The 27992-nt window shown below is 43.9% G+C and overlaps 2 protein-coding genes across 2 annotated transcripts in view; both read right to left on the bottom strand.

Moving 5' to 3' along the window:
* Positions 1–2488: 2488 nt before the first annotated feature.
* BCDIN3D (BCDIN3 domain containing RNA methyltransferase) lies at positions 2489–7298 on the bottom strand. The gene is made up of 2 exons (XM_040425992.1): positions 7071–7298; positions 2489–3375 (listed from the first exon to the last, which is right to left on the bottom strand). Exons 1-2 carry the CDS (start codon positions 7272–7274, stop codon positions 2824–2826), a joined length of 756 nt encoding a protein of 251 aa, XP_040281926.1. The 5' UTR covers positions 7275–7298; the 3' UTR covers positions 2489–2823.
* A 5348-nt stretch (positions 7299–12646) lies between these two features.
* FAIM2 (Fas apoptotic inhibitory molecule 2) overlaps positions 12647–27992 on the bottom strand; it is a 71324-nt gene continuing 55978 nt past the window's right edge. The window contains exons 8-12 of the mRNA XM_040422423.1: positions 26487–26524; positions 16893–16980; positions 16022–16117; positions 15813–15866; positions 12647–12810 (exon numbers count right to left, since the gene is read on the bottom strand). Coding sequence (XP_040278357.1) covers positions 12661–12810; positions 15813–15866; positions 16022–16117; positions 16893–16980; positions 26487–26524 — 426 coding nt within the window. The 3' untranslated portion in view covers positions 12647–12660. The remainder of the gene's footprint in view (positions 12811–15812; positions 15867–16021; positions 16118–16892; positions 16981–26486; positions 26525–27992) is intronic.

A 27992-nucleotide genomic window follows, 5' to 3' on the forward strand; every position in this document is an offset into this window, starting at 1 on the left:
AGTTTCTCGTCTGCATCTATGACTTTTTGCCATAGATGCAGCATCTGCAGGATAATAAACTGAAAAGTGGAAACCAATGAAAGATTAATATCGCACATCACTGCCGGTCCAGCATGTGTCCGACTATGGGCAGTGGTATCAATGAATGGACTGTGCTTGCACCAGCGCAGGACTTCAGGCACAGAAAACAGTGACGTCAGGAGGATACTGGGCTGGTCTGGGGGACAATTTGTTTCTAATAAGAGCTATACACTATATGGACAAACATATTGGAACATACCTCTTATAGGTGTTCTCCAGGCTGCAGATATTGATACCTATCCTCAGGATTTTTTGCTTAGTCTTACTAGGACTCTTAACCCTGTGACAGTTTGATCACTTAGCTACTACACTGCAATATTCCTATACTGAAGTGTAATATGCCTGTCAGTTTTAGTTTTCTATAACAGACAGCCTATTAGGTCCTACCTTAGGCAAGCCTAATAGGCTCCAGTACAAAGTAGTCATTGTTAGGCCCCAGCGGCCATAACATCCGATGTGGATGGTACTGGGCACAGCCCTGGAGACAGTGTTGTAACAGTATGGGGTAGTGCACAAACTACACAACATCCACATCGGACTATTATGGCACAGTGCAAAAAACGGTTTAAGGGAAGGCATCTTTAGTTTTTTTTTGTAATTAAACAATAAATCATCCTTTTGTTTTTACTTTGCAACTGTATAGTTTTATACTATTTACTTTACAAAGGGACAGCCAACTTAGGGTACTTTCACACTAGCGTTATTCTTTTACGGCATTGAAATCCGGTAAAGGGTCTTAATACTGGAAAAAAAACGCATCAGTTTTGTCCCAATGCATTCTGAATGGAAAGCAATCCGTTCAGTATGCACCAGGATGTCTTCCGTTCCGTCCCTTGTATGGTATTGGACCTGACAAAATACTGCAGCTTGCTGCAGTATTTTTTCCAGTCAAAATCCCAGAACAACTACCACCGGATTCGGCATTAATTTCCATTGAAATATATTATTGCCGGATCTGGTACCAAATGTGTTCCGGAAGTTGCCGCATCGCCGGATCCGGTTTTCCGCTCTGTGCATGCGCAGTTCTTTCTAGCTTTGAAAATATTTAATACCGGATCCGTTATTCCGGATGATGATACCGGAAAGACGGATCCGGCATTTCAATGCATAAGTCTAACAGATCCGGATAAAAAAAGATATCCGTTTGCATACGGATTTCCAGATCTGGCAGGCAGTCCTGACGACACTAGTGTGAAAGTACCCTTCCCTGAGCTGCTACATCAGCATCTGCAGGGAACTTACAGACGCCACTTAAAGGGGTTGTCCGCTTTTTACTATTGATGACCTATCCTCAGGATAGGTCTTCAATATCAGATCAGCAGAGGTCTGACTCCCGGCACCCCCCGCGAATCTGCTGTTTGAAGAGAAGGAAGCGCTCATACAAGTGCCGCCTTCTCTGTTTACCTGCTCACCACTGCAATTGCTGGGAAGGCGGCACTCGTATGAGCGTTGCCTTCTCTTAAAAAAGCTGATCAGCGGGGATGCTGGGAGTCAGACCCCACCTATCGGATGTTAAGGACCTATCTTGAGAATAGGTCATCGGTAGTAAAAAGCGGACAACCCCTTTAAGGGCATGCTCATGTGGCAGATTTCAGCATGTATTTCTTGAGCCGTGCCCCGTCTGCCTCCCCATGCTACTCAATGGGAATCCACCCAACCTTTCATATGGACGGTGATTTTGTCCCTGTGGATCTCAAAGCCACATCAAGAAGGGACAAGCGTCCCCAGTCTAATTAGCTCTACTGAATGGTACTAACTAGTGGTCGGATCCACGGCATTCAAACTACAAATCTGTGGCAGTAATGCGAGGGTCAGCTCTGGAATTCTGCCGTGGATTCCAGTGAAAATACATGATTTTTCTGATGTGTGTTTTCCACTGTGTGAACATACCCTAACCATGCTTCTATGCGAGATTGCTGTGGACATGATCTGTGTCATGTGCTGGGAGGGAGGGGAAGGAGGAGAGCTATGACCGTCAACTATTGTCACTTGTGTCATCCTGAGTTATCTGCCTTTTACTTATAACTGTAAGGCCTCAAAGACAACTGCGTCCGCAAAATACAGGTACCGTCTGTGTGCATTCCGCAATAGAAATGGCTACTCTTGTCCACAAAACAGACAAGAACAGGACACGTTCAATAATCTGGGAACCGCACACAGATGCGGACAGAGCGACACTGTCCGTTTATTTTTTAGAAATGGAAGAAAAAATAAAAAAATCTGTATCAGACACAGATTCGCAAATGTGGCCATGTGCATGAGGACTAATGTTGACGAGATAGGTGATGGCCCTGGCAAGAGAAATGGCTAAAAAGTGACTGACACGCCAGTAATTTCTGAAATTATTTTGGCCAGTTTAATATAAAAACCTAAGCAAAAATAAAATTTAAAAAAAGTAGTTTAGTAGTCTTGCCACTAATTCCCTTGAAACTAGAGAAATAACCTAAGTGGTGCAATGTGAGTGCTTCCGCTTAGGAAGAGTGGGAGCAATGTACACGAACCAGGGTATCCACATTCTCAGATTATCCAGAAGTATACCACGTCATGGACATCTGGCAGTCCGCTAGCCACAGGATCCCATCCCTTTGTGCCAACTAGCCAAGAAAAACACACTAGTTCGGAAACCGTGTGCCCCTTTAAAAGGTCAGGGAATCTAAAAGATGGCCTAGTCTGAATAGGACTACCATGTTACTGATACATCATCGCCCACAACATAAGATACTAGACAGACCGGTTTGTGGATCATCTGCTTTTAAAAAGCAAAAGACTTCTATCCCAGCTTGTTTTCCCAAACCGATGAATGAGCTGGGAGCTGCCATCTTTGGTCATAATCTTAGTAATTTCCTTTGCCATGTCCCCACGGATGGACAAAGTATGGAAGTGATCAAAGTCATGTCTGCCCAACTTGCGCAGACGGCGGGCCGCTGAGCGATAACACTTCCACGGCTGAGGCTCGATCAGTAAAAAGTCACACAAGGTCTTCAGCCGATTCAGAAATTCTACTAGTCCGTGGTCACCGTGATTTAAGTGGATCCACATGGTTATGGACATACAGAATCCAATATGAAAGGAGGAGCGGCCAAATCTGTCCAAGAAACCGTACAAGGCCCCCAGGGATGAGGCGTCAATGATGTCCAGAGCAGAAAACATGATGGCATCAGGGCGAGGGTTGGCCGTCTGAGCTCTACTGATCAGATCAGGGTCAATGTCACAGCACATGAAGTGGATGCTTGTCAGAGCTTCTGGACAACCTTCTGGTTGCATGAGATGGTCATATAGAGCAACACTCAGTTCCTGCAAAACAAAACAGCCAACAGCATGGTGGGAATCACTAGAGAACCTGGAGAGAGTTGTCGTTAGTAAATCATACATCGGGAGCTCCCCGCACACATAGGAATGTTGACCAAACCTGCTGTTCTTGGCGGGTTCAGTCAACAATACACCAATGTGTATGGGGGCCTTAAAGGGGTATTCCTATTTCTGATATTGACAGCATATTTCTAGGATAAGGTATCAATGTTAGAGAGGTGCGGGCCCCACGTGTGGAAGCCACTATCTCCAGAATTGGCCCCCCCAAAGTTCACTGCTATAAGAGTTCCAAACATGGCCAAGCACTGGATTGGCTATTTCCGGCAGTTTTATTGCGGTACATGGAGAGATGGTCATACTTTCGCTCTCCAGTCACTGCTATGGGGCTTCCGAAAATAGCCAAGCGCTCACTTTTTTGGAACTCACATAACAGTTAAAGGGGTTGTCCGGGTTCAGAGCTGAACCCGGACATACCCTTATTTTCACCCAGACAGCCCCCCTGAGGCTAGCATCGGAGCATCTCATGCTCCGATGTGCTCCCTTGCCCTGCGCTAATTCGCGCAGGGCACGGGCTCTTTTGTTTTCAATAACACACTGCCGGGCGGTAACTTCCGCCCGGCAGTGTGTTCGGCAATGTCACCGGCTATGAGGGGCGGGCTTTAGCTCTGCCCTAGCCGTTTCACTGGCTAGGGCAGAGCTAAATCCCACCCATCAGTGCCGGTGACGTCACCGGGGTTCCTGGCAGCCCCATGGAGAGCCCCGGTACGTCAGCTATTTCAGTGTTTTGCGGTCCGTTTTTCACGAATCTGTTCCGTTTTTTGTTTCCGTATGGCATATACAGTATACAGTAATTACATAGAAAAAATTGGGCTGGGCATAAAATTTTCAATAGATGGTTCCGCAAAAACGGAACGGATACGGAAGACATACGGATGCATTTCTGTATGTGTTCCGTTTTTTTTTTTGCGGACCCATGGAACGTGATTTGCGGGCAATAATAGGACATGTTCTACCTTTCAACGGAACGGAAAAACTGAAATACGGAAACGGAATGCATACGGAGTACATTCCGTTTTTTTTGCGGACCCATTGAAATGAATGGTTCCGTATACGGAAAGCAAAAAACGGCCCGCAAAACGGAAAAAAAAAAACGGTAGTGTGAAAGAGGCCTAAGACTCACTTTTCCCCCAAAAGTGAGTAAAATGACTGCATCTTTCAGTCCAAATGCTAATGACCGCTTCCATTATGGAAGCGGTCATTAGTATGCAAGAGGTGTGGGGAATGCTGCACGGCTGTACTCAGCCTCCCTGGTCGTCTTTCAGGCGTCGCTCTGCACTGTGTCCTGACTGCACACAGCGTCAGGACACAGTGAGTCCTGGATCTGGAGAGCGCAGTCGTCTAGGGCAAGCAAGGTAAGTTTATTTTTTTTTTTTAAATGTCTAATTTGAGGTCTGATGGGAGTCTGATATAAGGCTGGTGGAGCTTGGGGATCTCATCTGAGGTGTGATGAAGAATGGTGTCTGATGAGGATTGGGGGTCTGATCTGAGGTGTGATGAAGAATGGTGTCTGATGAGGATTGGGGGTCTGATCTGAGGTGTGATGAAGAATGGTGTCTGATGAGGATTGGGGGTCTGATCTGAGGTGTGAAGAATAGTATGATGAGGATTGGGGGTCTGATCTGAGGTGTGATGAAGAATGGTGTCTGATGAGGATTGGGGGTCTGATCTGAGGTGTGATGAAGAATGGTGTCTGATGAGGATTGGGGGTCTGATCTGAGGTGTGAAGAATAGTATGATGAGGATTGGGGGTCTGATCTGAGGTGTGATGAAGAATGGTGTCTGATGAGGATCGGGGGTCTGATCTGAGGTGTGATGAAGAATGGTGTCTGATGAGGATCGGGGGTCTGATCTGAGGTGTGATGAAGAATGGTGTCTGATGAGGATCGGGGGTCTGATCTGAGGTGTGAAGAATAGTATGATGAGGATTGGGGGTCTGATCTGAGGTGTGATGAAGAATGGTGTCTGATGAGGATTGGGGGTCTGATCTGAGGTGTGATGAAGAATGGTGTCTGATGAGGATCGGGGGTCTGATCTGAGGTGTGATGAAGAATGGTGTCTGATGAGGATCGGGGGTCTGATCTGAGGTGTGATGAAGAATGGTGTCTGATGAGGATTGGGGGTCTGATCTGAGGTGTGATGAAGAATGGTGTCTGATGAGGATCGGGGGTCTGATCTGAGGTGTGATGAAGAATGGTGTCTGATGAGGATTGGGGGTCTGATCTGAGGTGTGAATAGTATGATGAGGATTGGGGGTCTGATCTGAGGTGTGATGAAGAATGGCGTCTGATGAGGATTGGGGGTCTGATCTGAGGTGTGATGAAGAATGGCGTCTGATGAGGATTGGGGGTCTGATCTGAGGTGTGATGAAGAATGGTGTATGATGAGGATTGGGGGTCTAATCTGAGGTCTGATGAAAAAAAAATTATTTTCTTATTTCCCTTCTCTTAGGGCTCTTTCACACTTGCGTTGTTGTGTTCCGGCATAGAGTTCCGTCGTCGGGGCTCTATGCCGGAAGAATCCTGATCAGGATTATCCTAATGCATTCTGAATGGAGAGAAATCCGTTCAGGATGCATCAGGATGTATTCAGTTCCGGAACGGAACGTTTTTTGGCCGGAGAAAATACCGCAGCATGCTGCGCTTTTTGCTCCGGCCAAAAATCCGGAACACTTGCCGCAAGGCCGGATCCGGAATTAATGCCCATTGAAAGGCATTGATCCGGATCCGGCCTTAAGCTAAACGTCGTTTCGGCGCATTGCCGGAGCCGACATTTAGCTTTTTCAGAGTGGTTACCATGGCTGCCGGGACGCTAAAGTCCTGGCAGCCATGGTAAAGTGTAGTGGGGAGCAGTATACTTACAGTCCGTGCGGCTCCCCGGGCGCTCCAGAGTGACGTCAGGGCGCCCCAAGCGCATGGATCATGTGATCACATGGATCACGTCATCCATGCGCATGGGGCGCTCTGACGTCACTCTGGAGCGCCCGGGGAGCCGCACGGACTGTAAGTATACTGCTCCCCCGCTCCCACTATGGCAACCAGGACTTTAATAGCGTCCTGGGTGCCATAGTAACACTGAAAGCATTTGGAAGACGGTTCCGTCTTCAAATGCTTTCAGTACACTTGCGTTTTTCCGGATCCGGCGTGTAATTCCGGCAAGTGGAGTACACGCCGGATCCGGACAACGCAAGTGTGAAAGAGGCCTTATAGTTCGAAAAATATGTTGAGTAAAATAAGTGCCAGATAATTCCCGCCACCAATTCAGCTTTGTTGCACCTGGATTTACCTCCGCCTTCTGCATCACCAAGGGTGAAAGCTACTGTGAAATTCCGCATTGTGTGGATGACGCTGTGAAAACTCCCTCCACTTGTATTGTAAATTGCTGCAGATGAGGTGTTCCCTACCTGCTACACGGGAGCTTAGCCTAATGTGCCCACATACTCTGCCTTGGTGGATTACTAGACCGCTAATAGATAAATGTGCAAGTACAACCAGACAGTAGAGCTGCACTGTGTCCTCCAGAGCTGCACTCCGCAGAAGTTCCTCGCTATGGCTAATGTTGCCCCAGTGACAGTGACGAGTTCCCTAATTGCAGACTACCCTGCAGGCTGTCAGCACACTCACCCCTGTGTTACACCCGACATCCAGCGCCAGCAGCGCCCCCTCCACCCCGCCATGTCTCTGCAGCAGCTCCAGCAGCTGCCCCCGGGGCAACAGACTCGTACGGGTCTCGGGCGGATGAAAGCTGTAATAATTAGGGAAGTTTCCATACTGAGCGGCTCCCGGTTCTTGCCGGCTATCAGGCTCGGAATTCTCCATCTTCACCATGTGCTTGTTCCCGGCCGAACACGGCTGCAGGCTGCACACTTCCGGTCAGCGGCCATCTTACTACTCCCAACATGTGACTTCAGACCGTGCAATAGCTGTGAATGTGTCCATAAAAAATTAATGTAATTATGGCTTTTAATTTGGCTACAAGGCCTATGTGATAATAGTGTCTGTACACACGCAAATTTACATTGGTAAAAACACCAGATAACAACATGCATTTTGTTTTATGTTTTTAGCCCCGTTTTTTGGGTAGTTTTTGCACACAGTGTGACTTATCACTAGTGTTTTCCCCTTATAAATAGGGTCAAAAAACTCCACGAGCTGCAGCATTGCTGAGTTTTTGAAAAAAGCAAAAAAAAAAACAATAGCCACCTAATGACCAAAACTCCAGGAGTCGGGATGAGCGAACTTGTGTTTTCAAGTCCGGCATACAGGGTTTGGGTTCGGGTTATCTAAGAATTCCATTATGGATTCCGCTACCACGGACCATAAGTTATGTACGCCAAACTTGAAAACACAAGTTTGCTCATCCCTTTCCAGGAGCAAAATATATGTCCTGAGTTTCATATTTCCCGTTGACCAGGCATCAGCAGCAACAGTGATGGCCAGTTCGCCGTGTTCGCCCGCGAACACATCCGGGCTGCTATCTTGACTCACCCGTCCGGCGATGCATAGGTAAGTCCTTACCTGTGCCTGTGTCGGGAGCCGGTCTGAAACAAATGCGGTCACCGGGAGCAGGCAGTTCCGTAAACAGCCCGATGAAGGCCCCCGGCATTTGTTTCAGACCGGCTCGCGCACAGGCACAGGTAAGGACTTACCTGTGCATCGCCGGACGGGTGAGTCAAGATAGCAGCCCGGATGTGTTCGCGGGCGAACACTGCGAACTGGCCATCACTGATCAGCAACCTCTGGCACTCCAGCTGTTCTGAAACTACAACTCCCAGAATCCTCCTTTCACTTCTAAGGGAGTTACGAGAACAGCCAAGTAATTGTGCATGCTGGAAGTTGTAGTTTTGCAGCAGCTGGAGTGCGGAAGGTTGCTGATCTCTGCCATAGACCTTCAGCTGATATCTGGAGCTGGTGTTTTTACTGAAAAAAACTCCAGGTGCAAAAATTCTAGGAAAAAAAAGTGCAGAAAAACACCAGCAAAAACCTACGTGTGAGTCCAACCTCATTGCTGCCATCTTTTCCTCCCACATACACCAGCTGTTTATCAGACAGAGGCTGACATACTGTAAGAGTATTATATGAGACTTTTTGATCACTTTTTGCAGCTATTTTTGTCTTCGCAGAAAAACGTCAACATTTTAACTGTATTTACAGAAATCATGGCAAAAAATGATCCATCTTCAACAAGTGGAAGCATCTTACCCAGATAAGTAACCTGACTGTCCATACTCTGCGTTATTAAGAAAAATTACCAGCATCAGCCTTTGCATATTAATATACGGTGACAACGATGCACCTGATGATGGTGACATGCCACCACTGCAAATCCAGTCTCAGAAAATCCAGCACTATTTCTGGTCACGGGTAGCATAGACCACAATACAATTTTTTTTGCAGTATGGTGGATATTAGAGCCAAATCACTTGTTTAAAATAGTCGCAAGTTGCGGACAAGTCACATAAATGTTTTTTTGCCATGCGGCTTTTCCGTAGCTTGCTGTCACTTGACCAATGACACTTACCCAGTAGGGTAAGTACAGAATAATGGGTTGATCTTTGTGTACTTTATTTTGTAACACTATAGCACATGCTTTATTAAGCCCGTTCACATTTCCGTAAATGTTTCCATTTTTCTGTTCTGAGCCGAAACAAGGAAAAAATGGCATGTGATGGCCGCCAGTGGCACCTGAAGGACCCTATTGGTTTATAATAACGTCCATTGTTTTCCACTGCAGCATCTGTCATTTTCACTGAAAGGCACAGGAGAGAACACAGAAGATGTGATAGCTGATTATCTATCACCACTAGAAAACCCTGCTTATCACTGTTTATAGTATAAGGACAGGGGAGAACACAAGAGAGGAGAAAAATGATTATCTATAATCACTAGAACATCCTGCTTATCACTATTCATAGTATAAAGGACAGGAGAGAACATAGGAAAGGTGAGAACTGATTATCCATCACCACTAGAACACCCTTCTTATCACTGTTTATAGTATAAGGACAGGAGAGGTGATAGCTGATTATCTATCACCACTAGAACATCCTGCTTATCACTGTTTATAATATAAGGACAGGAGAGGTGATAGCTGATTATCTATCACCACTAGAACATCCTGCTTATCACTGTTTATAATATAAGGACAGGAGAGGTGAGAACCGATTATCTGTCACCACTAGAACATCCTACTTATCACTGTTCATAGTATAAAGAGAGGAGAGAACACAGGAGAGGTGAGAACTGATTATTTATCACCACTAGAACATCCTGCTTATCACAGTTCATAGTATAAGGACAGCAGAGAACACAGGAGAGGTGAGAACTGATTACCTATCACCACTAGAACATCCTGCTTATCACTGTTCATAGTATAAGGACAGGAGAGAACACAGGAGAGGTGAGAACTGATTATCTGTCATCACTAGAACACCCTGCTTATCACTGTTCATAGTATAAGGATAGCAGAGAACACAGGAGAGGTGAGAACTGATTATCTATCATCACTAGAACACCCTGCTTATCACGGTTCATAGTATAAGGACTGCAGAAAACACAGGAAAGGTGAGAACTGATTATCTGTCACCACTAGAACATCCTGCTTATCACTGTTCATAGTATAAGGACAGCAGAAAACACAGGAGAGGTGAGAACTGATTATCTGTCACCACTAGAACATCCTGCTTATCACTGTTCATAGTATAAGGACAGGAGAGAACACAGGAAAGGTGAGAACTGATTACCTATCACCACTAGAACATCCTGCGTATCACTGTTTTTTATAAACAAGAGCCATGGATTGATAGGACTTAAATATTTATGATTACCATTTCTAAATTTATAGGAAAGTTAATAAAATAATGACACAATATTAATAGCAAATATTTTTTGAAGCTGGAGTCAGAGCCAATATATTTCTACCAACTCCGACTCCACCCAAAACCAGCTCCAACTCCAACGTCACAGCCCTGCTCTGTGCCTAACAGAATCTTGACTACTATTGGGGTTGATTATTCATTGTCACAAATTTTTAAAGAAAGACACAATACAAAACTCAGAAGAATATAAGTCTTTATTATATCAATCTGCATGTCAGCTAGTATTTTACTGTAACTACAGCTCAGATGGGATACAAAAATAAATATCATGCACAATACTTATGTCACATTATCGTGCTGGTGTGATGGTCAGTGGTGATGATAACAAGAAATACGTGACTTACTAAGTATTAACATAGACAGCGACATAAAATAGCAGTTCAAAGGATTGCATGAGATAAACATGGCTTCTTTCTACCAGAACTAGTGCCATTCTTGCCCATAGGCTGTTAGTTATTGCAGCTCAGCTCCATTTACTTAAAGGGGTTGTGCTAACTTTTTAAGTTTTCATCTATTCACAGGATAACGGGATAACTGTTTGATCTGTGCGGGTCTGACCACTGGGACTACCACGATCCTGAGAACAAGGGTCATGTGACCGATGGACTTGATGTTACATACCTCTTAAGAGGCTGCAGCACTCACCTGAGCACTGCAGCCTTTTCATACAGTGGATCGGAGGGGTGCCAGGAGACGGGCCCCCACTGATCAGATATTGATGACCTACCCTGATGATAGGTCATCAATACTTAAATCCTCGAAAACCCCTTCAAAGGAGACTGAGATGAAATTCCGTGCACCACCCATGGAGAACAGTGATGCTACTGTATTTCTGTGTCCATATTTTTCTAATCTTGTACAATTCCCGTAACTGTACAGCAGCAACTGCTTGAAGACATAACGCCATTCAGTTAAATTGCTCTCGGTAACGTCAAGTTTTGTTCAATGTTAGAGCACATTTTCAGTCTTCTGCCTGGCTTATTGATAAGCAAAATATCTGCATAGCTTCTCTCCAATTAATTCAATGACTTTGCATTTCACTGAGTCTTTTGACCACGAAGAACAGGCTGAGACTACACCAAGCCTTTTTGGAGCACTTTTCATTAATATTAAAAGGGTTCTTCAGCCTTTTAAAAAAATCTTTCCGCCTTCTGCTCTGTTATGCGAAGATAGTTTGGTCAGCGCTTACCTCTCTGTTGGGCAGCTGATTCCGCAGTCTCCGCTGCACTCACACTGGCTGCCGGCTCTTCTCCATAGGTCCCCACCGGATGTGTTCCCAAGTCTTCCTGTTCAGCTGCAAATACTGCATATGCAGCTGAACAGGAAGACTCAGGAACACATCCAGGAGCAGAATAGACGGCAGATTCAGCTGTCCAACATAGAGTAAAGTGCTGACCGAACTCTCTTCCCATAACAGGGTGGAAGGCAGATTTTTTTCTTAAAGAGGACCTTTCATCAGGCTAGCTCTAGTCTAATTATTACCCTACCTTATAGGGCGGCCCCCACTGAGGCCATGGCACTTTTTTCTTTTTTTCATCCGCTGTTGGTCCCGTATATTTTGGCACCTTATATTATAATAATCTGACTCGGTTATACTAGGCGGAGACTTGTATTCTCGGTTATACTAGGCGGAGACTTTTATTTACCCTGGTAGTGGTTATCCTCTCCCTAGCTGTGAGCGTATCCAATCAGAGCGCCTCGCTCTTAGCCAGGGAGAATGAGCTCAAGTTCTCACGAGAATCATCAGAACTTGACCGTGTAGACATCTTTGAGCTCATTCTCCCTGGCTAAGAGCGGGGCGCTCCGATTGTATACGCTCACAGCCAGTAAGAAGATAACCACTCCCAGGGAAAATACAAGTTGCCTCATTATAATATAAGGCACCGAAATATACGGGGCCAACAGCGGACGAACGGGGGGTTCTTTAGAAAAAAAAAAAAAAAAGTGCCATGGCATCAGTGGGGGCCGCCCTATAATGTAGGATAATAATCAGACTAGAGCTAGCCGGATGAAAGGTCCTCTGGAGAACCTCTTTAATTATGAAGTGACAGCTGTAGTCCAAAACAGTAAATCAACTTGTATGCAATCGTGTGCATTGCAGTTGTCAATCAAAAGTGCTGCAAAAAGTCAAGGTGTAACCCCAGTCTTGGTAAGAGTCAGATCTTCAACAAACATGTGCCTGGCTGATGATTGCATTTAGGTTACATTTAAGTATATGCTTGTATGTTATAGTGTAGATCTATCTCGGTGTGGAGTGCCATGTTGTTTTGCTAGGCAGAATGAATGAGTTCTTAGCAGGCACGTGTTAAGAGAGGTTCTTTATTTTAAGCAAGTCTTCAGTCATGGGTTGTGCCAAACAACTGAAGGAGGAATGAAAAGATGTAGATGATGTCCAAGTAGATGTTCAGCGCTCCAAAAATGTACTCCTCAGGACTGAGCGTGTAACGTCGGCTTCCCATCAACATCTGAGTGTCAAATGCAAGAAACTGTGGACAGGAAGAGAAGCTTTACAATCAGTGCTCAGAAAAGATTTAACATATAATTATCTACATGAAAGAAAAAAAAAAAACAATATCACAATACGGGGTGACAGTGACTATCTCTATACAATGTTAGGGTATGAACATCGTAGAAGGGGGCCCCTCCACTTGGGTCCCTCCTCTATAACTCAGAACACGAATCCTCTGGCAAACAGCAGCACTTGCTCTGGTGGACCTGGCCAGCATGTAATATGACATGTCTCCTGCAGGAGAAATGTATGGCCAGACTTGGCTTCCTCTCACAATAATAGCTGATGGCTGAGGGTTAGAGAAGCTAGACCAGAAATATTTTTGAACATGTTCCTCTCTAAAAGAGAGATCTTTTCAGTCATAGTCCATAAAAGAGTGCCATGAAATTATAAGTCTACATTACTGTCTAGAAGACATTTGCCATACACTCTTTTGTGAATAAACCACCTCAGCTTTGCTGACGGTATCTACCTGGAAGTCAGAGGGAGGAGGCTGTGAATGCAGATTAGTGTTTTTTAGCCCAGCAGGTCAGACGTTTAAAGGGAATCTGCACCATCATCTTGGACTATTATCTGCCTTTATACATGAGTAGTACTGCTGATAAGGAGTCCAGATCACTACGTGTTATTTTCCTATTGTGTCCTCTTTTCCACTGTCAGGTTTTAAAGCTGTGCTGAAATACATTGTCAGGACTGCTGTGCATGCGCCCAGGAGTCCTCTTCATTATGTAAGCGCAGCAGTCCTGACGGTGTATTTCAGCGCAGCTTTGAGTGATGACAGCGGGGAAACGGAAGGCAGTAGGAAATCAAGAATAGGGTCCTTATCTGCAGTATTACCCATGTATTAGGGAAGATTATAGTATTACTAGGTATTACTGGTTACAACAAGTTATCCTTCATCCACTGGATAGAGGGTAAGTGTTAGATTGGTGGAGGTCTGACTGCTGGGACCTCAGTCATCACAAGAAAAGGGCTTCTGTGTGCCCCACCCATCGAACTCCTACAATTCTAATAGTTATCTGTTATCTAGTGGATAGGGGATAACTTACTGGAATACCCCGTTAAGTTAAACACAAGTATTTCCTGCACATTTTTAGCTCTTCAGGATGCCGAGATTTTTAAAAGTTCTTTAGTTTCAGCATTCCAAGAACCATATTTTTTTTTATTTTCACATAGCCATATAGGGGGGAATTTTTTCAGTTGACTTCAGGCTAAACATGGAGAGTATTATCCTGGCAGTGCCCTGGTTTTCACCCTTTTCAATCCCTATATAGGGACCAGACCTCTACGTCCTAAAAAAGTCTCGATGTGATTGACAGCTGACCCAGGGAGGGTCACAGACACCAGTGTGGAGCACCAAGGCATCAGGCAAAACTTGTAGTCAGAAACAGGACGAAGTCAGGGCAGGCAGAGTACATGCAAATCCGAAAAACTGTCTGAAGGTCAGGGCAGGCATCTTAGTGTCAATAAGATAATCAGGCACAGTTTGGGTCAGGCAGTGGAGGATCAGAATCAAGAGTCAGGAAGAGGTCGATATATGGGCAGACAAATGAAAAAGCACACCTTTGCAGGAACTAGCAAGCTAGATTCATCTATTGCTTAGGAACTCTCCCCCAGGGGAAGGTACCTTAAAAGGGTTTTCCAGTATTTTTTAACTGATGACCTATCCTCTGAATAGGTCATCAGTACCTGATTGTTGGGGTCTGACAACCAGAACCCCCATCGATCAGTGACGCGACCTTCTCCCTGCTCACCAAGCACAGCGCCATACATTGTATAGTGGCTGTGCTTGGTATCGCAGCTCAGCCCCATTCACTTGCATAGGCTGGATAAGTAGTAGGGTGAGCACACTGGCCTTTAAGAGCCGAGAAGAATGTGCCCTAAGGGCAGACAGGAGAGGCCTCGTTGGCAAGCGTAGGCCACAGCCTGCAGCAGAAAACTGAACATGGGATCCTGGTGGCCAGGCGTGCTGCTGGAGGGCAGAAGAGGGACAGCGGGTCTGGAACGCCGGAAAGGCAGAGGCAGCAGTGTGGTGAGTGGAGCAATGCCCATGCCCACCAAGGGAAGAAGGATGGCAGTGGCACCGGCCACCGATGTAAAGCTTTTATTCATCTTTTGGCGAGGGGAATAGGAAAATATGAAATCTGTAATTTATTTTTAATGGCATGCATTGTACAGTGTAAATTACATAACTTTTGTTATACAGGTTATTTCAATTGCAGCAATACTAAATGTGTATAGTTTGCATCATAGTTGACTGCTTTTATACAATGAAAGCATGTTTTATGTTGCTGCATTCCAAGAACCATAGCTTTATTGTTTTTCTGTCAGTGAAACCAAATTAGTTTTTTTTTCAGCTTAAGTTGTAGTTTTTACTAGCAACATTTGGGGAACATGTTGGGGGAACATGTAGATTACTAATATTAAATTTTTTGGAGGGGGATGGGGAAAAAAGTAAATCTTCATATATTTATGACTTTTTTTTATTTTTTATTAGAGTTGCATCAAGACTAAATATGTTTTTCCTCCAAATACGTTTTTTCCTACACTGTATCCATCCGCCTCTTGTGCATGGACCTTTATCATGTGATTATGATGTCACTAAAGGTCCTTCTAAGTGCAGAGCAGAAATATGCCTCTGGACCCAGGGGCCAACCGGTCGATTTACCGGTTTCCCAGTGGGCCATTGCAAGCCTGTCCCTCTTTATCGGTTACTTCCTATAGTTAAGGAGGACCTGTCACTATTCTTGCACAATCTGAGACCTTTCCCCACTCACAGCAGGTCTAAAAAAGTGAGTGTGGCATGGGCGGGAAAGGGGACAGGCCGACATTTACCATTTTCTAAGCCTGTTTCAGGCATAGAAAAAGGTCTGAATGTAATACAGCTCTGAAGCTGTCTTATATTTAGAACTGGCGGAGGATCCGCCAAAGTTATAACAGTAGATAACAGCATATGATACTGTACTTATTCACACTTACCATGGTAAACACTATAGCCCCAAGAACAGCATAGACCACGTGAAGCCATGGTACCTGGAAAGACATTCAGTAATTACCGTAATATTTTGTAGACTATGAAGAATGAAGGAAATTACTGATAAATCAAGGAAGTACAGCTGAATAAGGATTCAAGAAATACACAGATATATTAATCATACATAAAAACTGTGAAAGGGATGGTTACTTACATATTGGAATGGAATTAGGATGACAAGGAAAAGTCCACTGAATAGAAGTACCATGACCAGTGTAAAGAGGACACCATGATAAGAAGTGAAGTCAACCTGTGAGATGGAAGATATGAGATATCAGTCAGTGATATGGGTGTAGAGCATTTGTAGTAGTCCTATCTACAATGGATGGAAACAACTTGTAATGATACATTAATTCAAGCTTTTACTGCTGATTCCTCTGCTGCTGTTGTTAATGGTTTATAGTCACACAGACAGGAAGAAGTAGATATGTTGTGGTCTATAGTGCTGTCCTTTTACGTGGGATGATTTAGCAGGGGACCGATTTTATGGGAATGAGCAAAATGTTCTTGACAATTGCCTGATCATAGACAGATCACTACAGCGATCACTTGTCCCCTTAGGGGTTGTCTTGGTGCTTAATACTGATGACCTATCCTTAACCTTAGGATAGTTGATGACCTATCCTTATCCTTAGGATAGGTCATCGGTATGTCATCGGTGGGGGTCTGACTCTTGGCATCCCCACTCATCAGCTGTTTGATGCACCGTTGCCTCTTCCTAGGGCTGTGATGTCACGTTCATCGTTCACATGGCCTAGGCTCAGCCCAGCCTCATTCATGTGAATGAGGATGAGCTGCAATACCAAGCACAGCCTCTGTCCAATGATCATAAGCCGTGAGGAAGCCACGGTGCTGATTGGCAGGGGTCCCAAGCATCGGACCCTCACCGATCAGATACTGATGACCTATTCTGTGGATTCTCGGACAACACTTGGCATAAAAAGTCGTAACGGCGGTCACTTATGGGCGGTGCATGGATTTCCATTTCACATAATGAAACCTAGTGTGATCTAATGATCTCTTACCTTGGTTTGGAAACTGAACAAGGTTACAGTGAGGCAGACAAGAGCAGTGATTCCAAGACACAATATCACAGACGTGGTGTTATAATAGCTGAGAAGAAAGAATATGGGAAAATGAACAGATAGAAATTACAACACGTCAACCTACTGACCGCAACTTTGTAGATGGTATTATTAAAGTGATCATGGAATGATTGTGTGGGATGCTTCTTCATAGTACTGAAAGTCAGTGTGTACCCAAATGTGAACAAGCTGGGGTTGTTGTAAGGTGACTACACGCATCACAGTTATTATTTGTCACTAGAGTGCTGATGATGGGGGTTACACTATGGAGATTTCAGTTTCACACCTTCAGACGTGTTGCCCAAATTCAGGCTTCCAATTATGGCAGCCTGGATTCTACCAATGGACTGTATAAGCATTCTGTCTTAAAATAATAATATGTCTACAGAAATTGTAGATATTTTCTCATTTTACAGCTCTATTAGAAATGGAAAGCTCCTACTGCTAAATAATGCATGAAAAGCTAATATTACATTTCCTACTAATTCGTTCATGATACTTTAATCCTACAGATGACCAGAAATCTGGAAATGAAACGGTGCTTATTTCCACCTCGCTCGCTTCATAAATGGTGAAAGTGTTGGAAGGGATGCCGTTTGTAAGGGGAAGTGTATATTTTACGTTGGTCTCTATTGCAGGCAATGGGAATGTTTATTCTGTGGCAAACTGTCCCGAGATAGAGGTCTTTCACACAAACCAATAATTGGGAACAAATAATGTCTGTCCCGATCATTGTCCCATGTAAGGCTGGGTTCACGTCACGTTTTTTAATGTATACAAAAAACGTATACGTTAAAATGATGCCTCAGACTGATGCCATGCAGTGGCATCCGTTCACCATAGAGTTCTATTGTAAAAACAAAACGTATACTTTTTTTAAATTGTAAAAAAATGTATACGTTATTTTACCGGACTCTGCAGAATACAAGAACGTGGTGTGCGGTGGAAACGGCAAAAACTCTTGTTTCATTCTCGTCTTGACTACTGCAACGCATTACTAATCGGTCTCCCTCTCACTAAACTCTCCCCCCTTCAGTCTGTCCTAAATGCTGCAGCCAGGCTCATCTACCTATTCACCCGCTACACTGATGCTACTAGTCTGTGCCAGTCACTTCACTGGTTGCCCATCCACCACAGAATACAGTTCAAACTTCTCACCCATTAAGCTCTTCAAAGTGCTGCACCTCCATACATCTCCTCCCTCATTTCCGTCTACCACTCTACTCGTGCTCTCCATTCTGTTAGTGAACTAAGATTAACATCCTCCATAATTCGTACCTCTCACTTCCGTCTTCAAGACTTTTCTCGAGCTGCACCTACTCTCTGGAATACTTTATCCCGGAATATTAGGTCAATTCACAACTTCTCCACCTTCAAACGTGCCTTGAAAACACATCTTTTCAGGCAGGCTTATCAAGCTACCTAAAATAACTTTTCCCAGACTAAACCTCTCCCCCATCAACCCCTCTGCCCTGAACTCGATCCTCTAACAGTCCCAAACCTGAAGCAGATCGGCCGGCACCACTTTTTCAGTTCAAATCCTACTTATTACAATCAATTACCTTATGTGTCACCCCCCATTCCTTATAGATTGTAAGCTCTTGCGAACAGGGCCCTGACTCCTAGTGTTTCAGTTGCATATTAGCCAGTTAGTTTTGTTTTGTACATGAACCCTCTGAATTTGTAAAGCGCTGAGGAATATGGTGGCGCTATATAAATAAATATTATTATTATTTCTAACATATACGTCAAACGGAGGCATAAAATGTGATGTGAACCCACCCTAAGGCTGCCGTGGACGATCTGCATTCGGTTCATTGCTAACTGCCGGGCCGCTCCTATAATTGTCAGCTGGCACCAGTACATGCTACTCGTTTCAGATATTATGTATGGCCCGGCAAGTACACGTGCAGCCTAGCAATTAGCGGTGAGCCATATGTGGATCCCACTGCCGGAGCTGCATCATGTACGAGCAGCCTAAACATGCTGCTATTCACCCAACAAATAGGCAAACCCACAATTGTCAGGTGATCGCATCCTTTATCCAGCACGAACAATCATCATTGGTTGGTCAAACATTACCCTGTGTAAACTGTAAGCTGCCAGCAAATGAAAACAGTACGGGAAAGAACGATCACATTACAGATCATTTGTCCTCCTATTCCCATTGATTGCCACATGTTAACAGCAGTTAACGAGTGCCGATCCTTAACTGACGCTCGATAAGGGGCAGAAATCTGCCTGTGTGAAAGGGCCCCAATTAAATAAAGTTCCTTTTTGCCACATGCATTATTTAGGCAGAGTTCACACTTCAGTTATTTGATCAGTTATTTCCATCACTTAGGGCTGTTTCACACGAGCGAGTCCATTGCGGGAATCACGCTCCGTGTGTGAGTGTGATCCTCCGCTCTGGACTTGCAGGAGCGCACGGCATTATCATGATTTATAATACTATGTGCCTCTGCTTGACCTTATTTATACTGAATCATACTGACAGCTTTATGTCTCTTGGATTCTGTAGAAATAAGGTCAAGCAGAGGCACATAGCATTATAAATCATGATAATGCCGTGCGCTCCTGCAAAACCAGAGCAGAGGATTACACTCACACACGGAGCGTGATTCCCGCAAGCGACTCGCTCGTGTGAAACATCACTTAGGGTGGGTTCACACTAGCGTTAGGGATTCCGTTATGGCTTTCCGTTATAACATGGTTAAAACGGAAAATAACAGAATGCCCAGATAGAATACTAAACAGAAGCCTTTAAAAGGCATTCCGTTTGCTTTCTGTCCTAATAGAAGTCTATAGGAAAGCATAACGGATCCGTCTGGGTCCCGTTATGCAAGGCGGAAAACAAAACCCTGTCGACAGTACTTTGTTTTCCGTCTTGCATAACGGGACCCAGAGACGGACCCAGTACTGAAGCCTTCACAGAGATCAGGTGTAATGGAAAGATTTGCACCTGGTTTTGGCTTACAATAACTGACCAAATACAGTCCTGATCAATAGTTTAAGACCACTTGAAAAATGGCAAAAAAATCATATTTAGCATGGCTGGATCTTAACAAGGTTCCAAGTAGAGCTTCAACATGCAACAAGAAGAAATGGGAGTGAGAATTTTTTGAGAATTCAATTTAATGAAAACAACGAATAAACTGAAACAGGCTGTTTTTCAGATGATCAAAAGTTTAGGACCACACCTCCAAAAAAAAACTAAACCCCCCCAAAACAGAAATCCAACTTCCAAACATGAACTCAGTAATGAGTAGCTCCGCCGTTATTGTTTATCACTTCCAAAATTTGTTTCGGCATGCTTGATGCAAGCGTTTCCATGAGGTGAGTGAGAACATTTCTCCAAGTGGTGAAGACGGCCGCACGAAGGCCATCCACTGTCTGGAACTGTTGTCCATTTTTGTAAACTTCCCTTGCCATCCATCCCCAAAGGTTCTCAATTGGATTTAGATCAGGGGAACACGCAGGATGGGCCAAAAGAGTGATGCTATTCTCCTGGAAGAAGTCCCTTGTCCTGCGGGCATTGTGTACTGTAGCGTTGTCCTGTTGAAAAACCCAGTCGTTACCACACAGACGAGAGCCCTCAGTCATGAGGAATGCTCTCTGCAACATATGGACATAGCCAGCGGCCGTTTGACGCCCCTGCACTTCCTGAAGCTCCATTGTTCCACTGAAGAAAAAAGCACCCCAGACCATTATGGCGGCCCCTCCACTGTGGCGCATAGAAAACATCTCAGGTGGGATCTGCTTGTCATGCCAGTAACGTTGGAAACCATCAGGACCATCAAGGTTAAATTTTTTCTCATCAGAGAATAAAATTGTCTTCCACCTTTGAATGTCCCATGTTTGGTGCTCGCTTGCAAAGTCCAAACGAGCAGTTCTGTGGCGTTCAAGGAGACGAGGTCTTTGAAGATGTTTTTTGTTTTTGAAGCCCTTCAGTCTCAGATGCCGTCTGATGGTTATGGGGCTGCAGTCAGCACCAGTAAGGGCCTTAATTTGGGTCGAGGATCGTCCAGTGTCTTGACTGACAGCCAATTGGATCCTCCGGCTCAGTGCTGACCCAAATTTTTTTGGGTCTTCCACTTGACTTTTTTGTTCCATAACCCTCAGGATCATTTAAAAAATTCCCCAAATGACTGTCTTACTGTGTCCCACCTCAGCAGCGATGCAGCGCTGTGATAGACCCTGCTTATGCAGTTCAACAACCCGACCACGTTCAAAAAAGGAGAGTTCTTTTGCCTTTGCCATCACAACGTGTGACTACCTGACAGAAAATGACAATGATTCCACATCTTTGCACAGATTTGGCCTTTTAAAGGCATGTGGTCCTAAAATTTGGATCAGCTGAAAAACAGCCTGTTTCAGTTTAATCGTTATTTTCAATTAATTGAATGCTCAAAAAATGTTTTGTCTCACTCTCATTTCTTCTTGTTGCATGTTGAAGCTCTACTTGGAACCTTGTTAAGATCCAACAATGTAAGGCTACTTTCACACTAGCGTTCGGGGCTCCGCTTGTGAGTTCCGTTTGAAGGCTCTCACAAGCGGCCCCGAACGGATCCGTCCAGCCCTAATGCATTCTGAGTGGATGCGGATCCGCTCAGAATGCATCAGTCTGGCACCGTTTGTCCTCCGCTCCGCTCAGCAAGCGGACACCTGAACGCAGCTTGCAGCGTTCGGGTGTCCGCCTGGCCGTGCGGAGGCAAACGGATCCGTCCAGACTTACAATGTAAGTCAATGGGGACGGATCCGTTTGAAGTTGACACAGTATGGCTCAATTTTCAAATGGATCCGTCCCCCATTGACTTTCAATGTAAAGTCAAAACGGATCCGTTTGCATTATCATGAACAAAAAAAAAAAATATATATATATATATATTTTTTTTATTTTTTTATTTTTTTGTTCATGGTAATGCAAACGGATCCGTTCTGAACGGATCTAAGCGTTTGCGGATCTAAGCGTTTGCATTATAGGTGCGGATCCGTCTGTGCAGATAACAGACGGATCCGCACCTAACGCAGGTGTGAAAGTAGCCTAAGTGGTCTTAAACTTTTGATCAGGACTATGTGTGTCAACTCCTTTTTTGATGTTTCTTAAATGCTCCTGTAAGCGAGTTTTCAACTTCCTAAAAGTCCCTCCCACATACTGGAGGCCACATGGGCACTCCAGCATGTAGATGACCCCCATACTTTCACAAGTTAATTCTCCTTGCACAGTGTAGGTTACTCTCTTGCTGTTTGAAGTCACCTCCTCAGTTCTAATTTGTCTGTTTTCTCTTGTGCGCACCTTGCAAACCGCACAGAAACCGCACCAAGTGAATCAATGGTTTTTACTTTTTTGTTGATGTATAGGCAAACAGCTGTGAACCAATTTGTCTTTAAAGGGCTTCTGTCACCCCACTAAACTCATTTTTTTTTTTTTGTGTACTTATAATCCCTATCCTGCCATATTGCCATACATTATGTTATTAATAATTTTCGTTCAGTAGATTTTGCAAAAAACGTACTTTTATGATATGCTAATTACCTTTCTACCCCCCAAGTAGGGCGTCTACTTGCTGGTAGCAGCCGCAGAAAACTGACCCCTCCTTCTGTCGATTGACAGGGCCAGCCGCGATCTCCTCCTCCGACCAGCCCTGTAAGCATTTCTGAGATAAGGAGGCTCGCCTCCTCAGCACTCCCTCAGTGCGCCTGCGCCGATGACGTCTTCTCTTTCGGTGACGTCATCGGCGCAGGCGCACTGAGGGAGTGCTGAGGAGGCGAGCCTCTTATCTCAGAGCGCCTGTGCCGAATCAACACAGGCGCGCGATTTTTGAAATGCTGACAGGGCCAGCCGGAGGAGGAGATCGCGGCTGACCCTGTCAATCAACAGAAGGAGGGGGCGGTTTTCTGCGGCTGCTACCAGCAAGTAGACGCCCTACTTGCTGGTAGAAAGGTAATTAGCATATCATAAAAGTACGTTTTTTGCTAAATATACTGAACAAAAATTAATAACATAATGTATGGCAATATGGCAGGATAGGGATTATAAGTACACAAAAAAAAAAATATGAGTTTAGTGGGGTGACAGAAGCCCTTTAATATTTGGTGCTTTCTTATATATTTCAGTTGGCTTATCTGGAATTAACCCTCGGGTCGTTTTTTAAAACCGCCCAGTTTTTTCTTACTGCATTTGTTATCAAGCCAGCACTATCACTAAACTGAGTGATAAACGCTAGCCTCATTTTCTCATTATTTTTCTTGGAGGTAACGTTGTCATCTTTCTGTTCTTTTATCTTTTGTCTACTTTCTTTTGCAACTGCATCTTTACACTCTCTCAAGCAACTTTCTTTATAGCCTTTTTCTAAAAATCTCTTCTCAATCAGTTCACTTTGCCTATAGTAGTCATCAATTTTTGTACAATTACGATGTACTCTTTTAAACTGACTTTTAGGAATATTTATAATGGCAACTCGTGGTCTTAATATAGGTGTTAACATCTGTGGGCTTAAAATAGGTAGTGGTCTTAAAACTACCCCCCTCTAGGGAGATCGTGAGGTCTAAAAAGTCAACAGAGGTTGCACTTATATTGCTGGTAAACTGGAGATTCCAGCTGTTGGCATTTCCTCTCCATACAAGCAAGCAATCGTCTATATATCTTTTCCATGACAATAGGCCATCCTCTGTTGTATTTTTCTGTATTTTAGGGGCAATCAAGGACTCCTCCCATATGGCCATATACAGGTTGGCGAAACTGGGGGCGAATTTTGCCCCCATCGCTGACCCGGTGCATTGTAAATAATAGCTGCTGTCAAACCAAAAATAATTATGCATTAAACAGAATTTCAAACACTGTAATAAAAACTTCCTTTGCTCCTCTGACATTTCCACATCTTTTTCCAGCACACACTGCAGCAATCCCTTTTTCAATTGGGATTACTGTATACAATGATGTCACATCGACAGTTGCCAAAAGAATGTTACCTTCTAAAAACCCAAAACTTTACAGGTGCTTAATAGTGTCCCCTGTATCTTTCAAGTACGATGGGACCTTTGCCACATATTTTTGTAAATAGAAGTCAATATATTCTGATACACGATTGGTGAGGGAATTGATACCGGAGACAATCGGTCTTCCGGGGGGGATTTGTAATACTTTTATGAATTTTCGGGAGGTAGTATATAACGGGAATAACTGGATATTTAATATTCAAATATTCATGTTCTTTTTTATTTAAAATTCCTTTTTCTTTTCCCTCACTTAAAAGCACGCTTAGATCCCTCTTAAAATCAGCGGTCGGGTCTTTTTTCTATTTTTTTATATGTTCTCTCATCCTGTAGCATACTTTGCATTGTCTCCTCATACTTTTCTTTGTCCAAAATAACAATCCCCCCCCCCCCCCTTTATCTGCTGGTTTCACAACATTTTTTTTATTGGCTTCTAAAGACTTTAAACCCTGTTTTTCCCCATAGGTAAGATTAATAAATTTTGGTTTTGTATAAATTTTTTCCAGCTCTCACAATAACCCTGTTTTGAATGCATCAATGCACTCATTATTTTTCAAATGAGGAAAAAAACGAGATTTTTCTTTTAAGTTAGTGTGTATAATATCATTGTGTTTGGTCTCTACTACCTCCTGCTTCTGCTTTGTTATCATATATTTGGCGATATTCAGTTTCCTGATATACGGGATGAACATCTAAAAATGTTTCAAATTTGTTCATTTTTTTTTCGATGGTGCATATTTTAACCCTTTTGTCAACGCCGCTATTTCATTTTCATTCAGTTTGTGTGTGCTGAGGTTATATATCCTGCTTATTACTCCTTCACTTTCTTTCCTTTGGGGCTGCCTCAAATTGGAGTTTTTGGGATTGTTTAAATGGTCTATTTAATTAGTACTCACCTGAATATAAAAGGGTGGGGAGAATAAGTGCATTCAGAGCAGCCCCTGACGAAGCAAGCGAAGGCGAAACCCGGGTCGGGCATGCGATTATTTTACAATTTTTTATGCATGAGACTTTTTATCTATGTGAGTATAATAAAACCAATTGTTTAATGAATTGTTGCGGTACCTCACTATGTTCAGTCCTCTAATTTAACATCCAAGAGGTGAGAAATCTGAATGTGAAGGGAACCTTAAATCCAGTGATCGAGTGCATCTAAAGATACCATCCACCTACCTTATTCATCCACACTCCTATGGAAAGCATTTGAGCTGCGCTGTCTTTTTTTGTACAAATGGATGACTTAAAGATTTTAATTCTCAAAGGGAATTTTAAGACCCACTATTTAGACAAAATTCACACCTCCCTCAGTTCGACTCCCAATCCCTAATCTACCTTGTTTCCGCTGACCATGTCCACTGTAGTACACTGGACGATTTCTCGTATGAACGCTCATTAGCGATCATCTTGCAGTGCAATACTGCCGCCAAATGCCCAATGAATGAGAAAACTCACTCGCTCAACGGGCAATTCTGATTTTTAGGCATGCTTAAAAATCTGCGCTTGCCAGCGGCAGATCATGCTATCTATTAGTGATCTGCTGCCGGCAAACCACTAGACAGTATGAGGGCGAGCAATGGCATAGCAATCGCTCCTCCCCATGCTCCGGAGATCGCTGGATGTAATAGGAGCGGTCTCCTCCACTAGCTAACAGGTGTTTGCTTTGAAGGAACTCTTCCCTCCCGACAGTCGCTTGCTCAATCGGCCTGTGTAATTTAAGTGTTGTACCTGCTTCTCAGTCTTCCATTTGTAATCTTGCCTGAAGAAAGAGACTTTGTGCTCTGATAGCTTGCAATGTTTTTTTCTGGTTAGCCTATAACGGTATCATTCCCTTAATACTTTTGTATTTATTAACGCAAAAGTATTCAAAGTCACATACCGTTTGCAGCGGAGTCGGTGAAGTCACATGGCTTTTCCGCGGCAAAACTGCGTGTAGTACATGCAGTTCTTGTTGAGGTTTTTGCAGCAGAACCGTCACAAAAACTGCTGTAAACTTTTCTGCTACAATTTCCGGTATGTGTGGACATACACTAAAAGTAAAATCTGAAGCTGAATATAGTATTTCATGCTGGACACTCAAATGAACGGAGTATGCGGATGCTTCAGGTCTGCTGTTAGTCGTCCTCTGGCTCATCCATCCTGAATGGGGGACCCCCCTCCATAACTCTCAGTCTCTTCATCAGACAACACATTTATCATTGAATAAGGCCTCATGCACACGATAGCAAAACACGAATACTGTCCGTGAGCGTCCCGCACTTTCCCGTCCCGCACTATCCCATCCCGCCCTATTGTAAAAAAAACTGCAAAGCAAACAAGAATAGGACATGTTCTGTTTTTTTGTTGTGGGAAGGACATACAGCCACATCATGGATGCATTTTTTGCAGCTCCATAAAATAGGTCCACAAACAATGAGTAAAAGATGCAAATCGGACACGGAAAGCAAATACAATCATGTGCATGAGGCCTAAGGAGTGTGGTCACCAGATACTATGTAAATCATAATGCCATAAAAAATTCTAAATATTCAATGGACTTACCTGGATAACATTCCTGTAATGTATGACATGGAAAGAGTCTGCAAACAGAAACAAAGAAACAGTGAAATCTGAAGTTTGCTAATATCTGTTGGTAAGTGTTTCCCTCCATTAAACCTAGCTGCAATATTATATGAACATTCCTTTTAAGGCCTCTTTCAGACAACCGTGTGTTCCCCGTGGCCGTATTGCAGCACGCATACGGTGGGTCTGCAATTTGTGGTTCGCAGCACGGGCATGGCGGGACAACGGCTGTGTGAAAGAGGCCTTAGTATACCAAATGTACAGCACTGTCTAGGCATGGTACACAAGTCCTGTTGCCTTACCACTAGGGAAGGTAACCTCTGAGCACCAGAGATATTATTCTTCAACCCTTGCACCACAGCAGACTTTTTAATTAATTTATGTAATAACCCTTAGGCCCCTTTCACACGGGCGAGAATTCCGCGCGGGTGCAATGCGTGAGATGAACGCATTGCACCCGCACTGAATCCGGACCCATTCACTTCAATGGGGCTGTGCACATGAGCGGTGATTTTCACGCATCACTTGTGCGTTGCGTAAAAAAACGCAGCAAGCTCTATATTGTGTGTTTTTCGCGCAATGCAGGCCCTATAGAAGTGAATGGGGCTGCGTGAAAATCGCAAGCATCCACAAGCAAGTGCGGATGCAGTGCAATTTTCACGCATGGTTGCTAGGTGACGATCGGGATGGGGACCCGATCTTTATTACTTTGCCTTATAACATGGTTATAAGGGAAAATAAAAGCATTCTGAATACAGAATGCTAAGTAAATTTGGGATGGAGAGGTTAAAAAAAAATAAAAAAAATAAAACTCACCTAATCCACTTGTTCACGCAGCCCAGTTTGTCTTCTTTCTTCTTCTTTGAGGACCTGGGAGAAAAGGACCTTTGGTGACGTCACTGCTCTCATCACATGGTCCATCACCATGGTGATGGACCATGGTGATTGGACCATGTGATGAGCGCAGTGACATCACCAAAGGTCCTTTTCTCCCAGGTCCTCCAAGAAGAAGAAAGAAGACAAGCCGGGCTGCGCGAACAAGTTGATGAGGTAAGTTTAATAATTTATTTATTTTTAACCTCTCCATCCCTAATTTACTTAGCATTCTGTATTAAGAATGCTTTTATTTTCCCTTATAATCATGTTATAAGGAAAAATAATCAAATCTACAGAATACCTAACCCAAACCTGAACTTCAGTGAAGAAGTCCGGGTTTGGGTCTGGGTACTACATTAAGTTTTTTCTTACGCGAGTGCAAAATGCATTGCACTTGCGCTGAAAAAACTTAAGAACGCAACGCAATCGTGTACAAAACTCACTCCACTCGCAGGCAAAATCGCACTATTTTCCCGCGACGCACCCGCATCCTATCCGGCCCTCACACGTGACTCCCGTGTGAAAGAGGCCTTACTATTGCTACTAAACCTAGGCCACCAGGGATAATTTAGCACTTTGTCACCTGGTATAATTATATACTTAAACCAC

This window comes from Bufo bufo, chromosome 3, assembly GCF_905171765.1.
Source record: "Bufo bufo chromosome 3, aBufBuf1.1, whole genome shotgun sequence".
Lineage (NCBI taxonomy): Eukaryota > Metazoa > Chordata > Amphibia > Anura > Bufonidae > Bufo > Bufo bufo.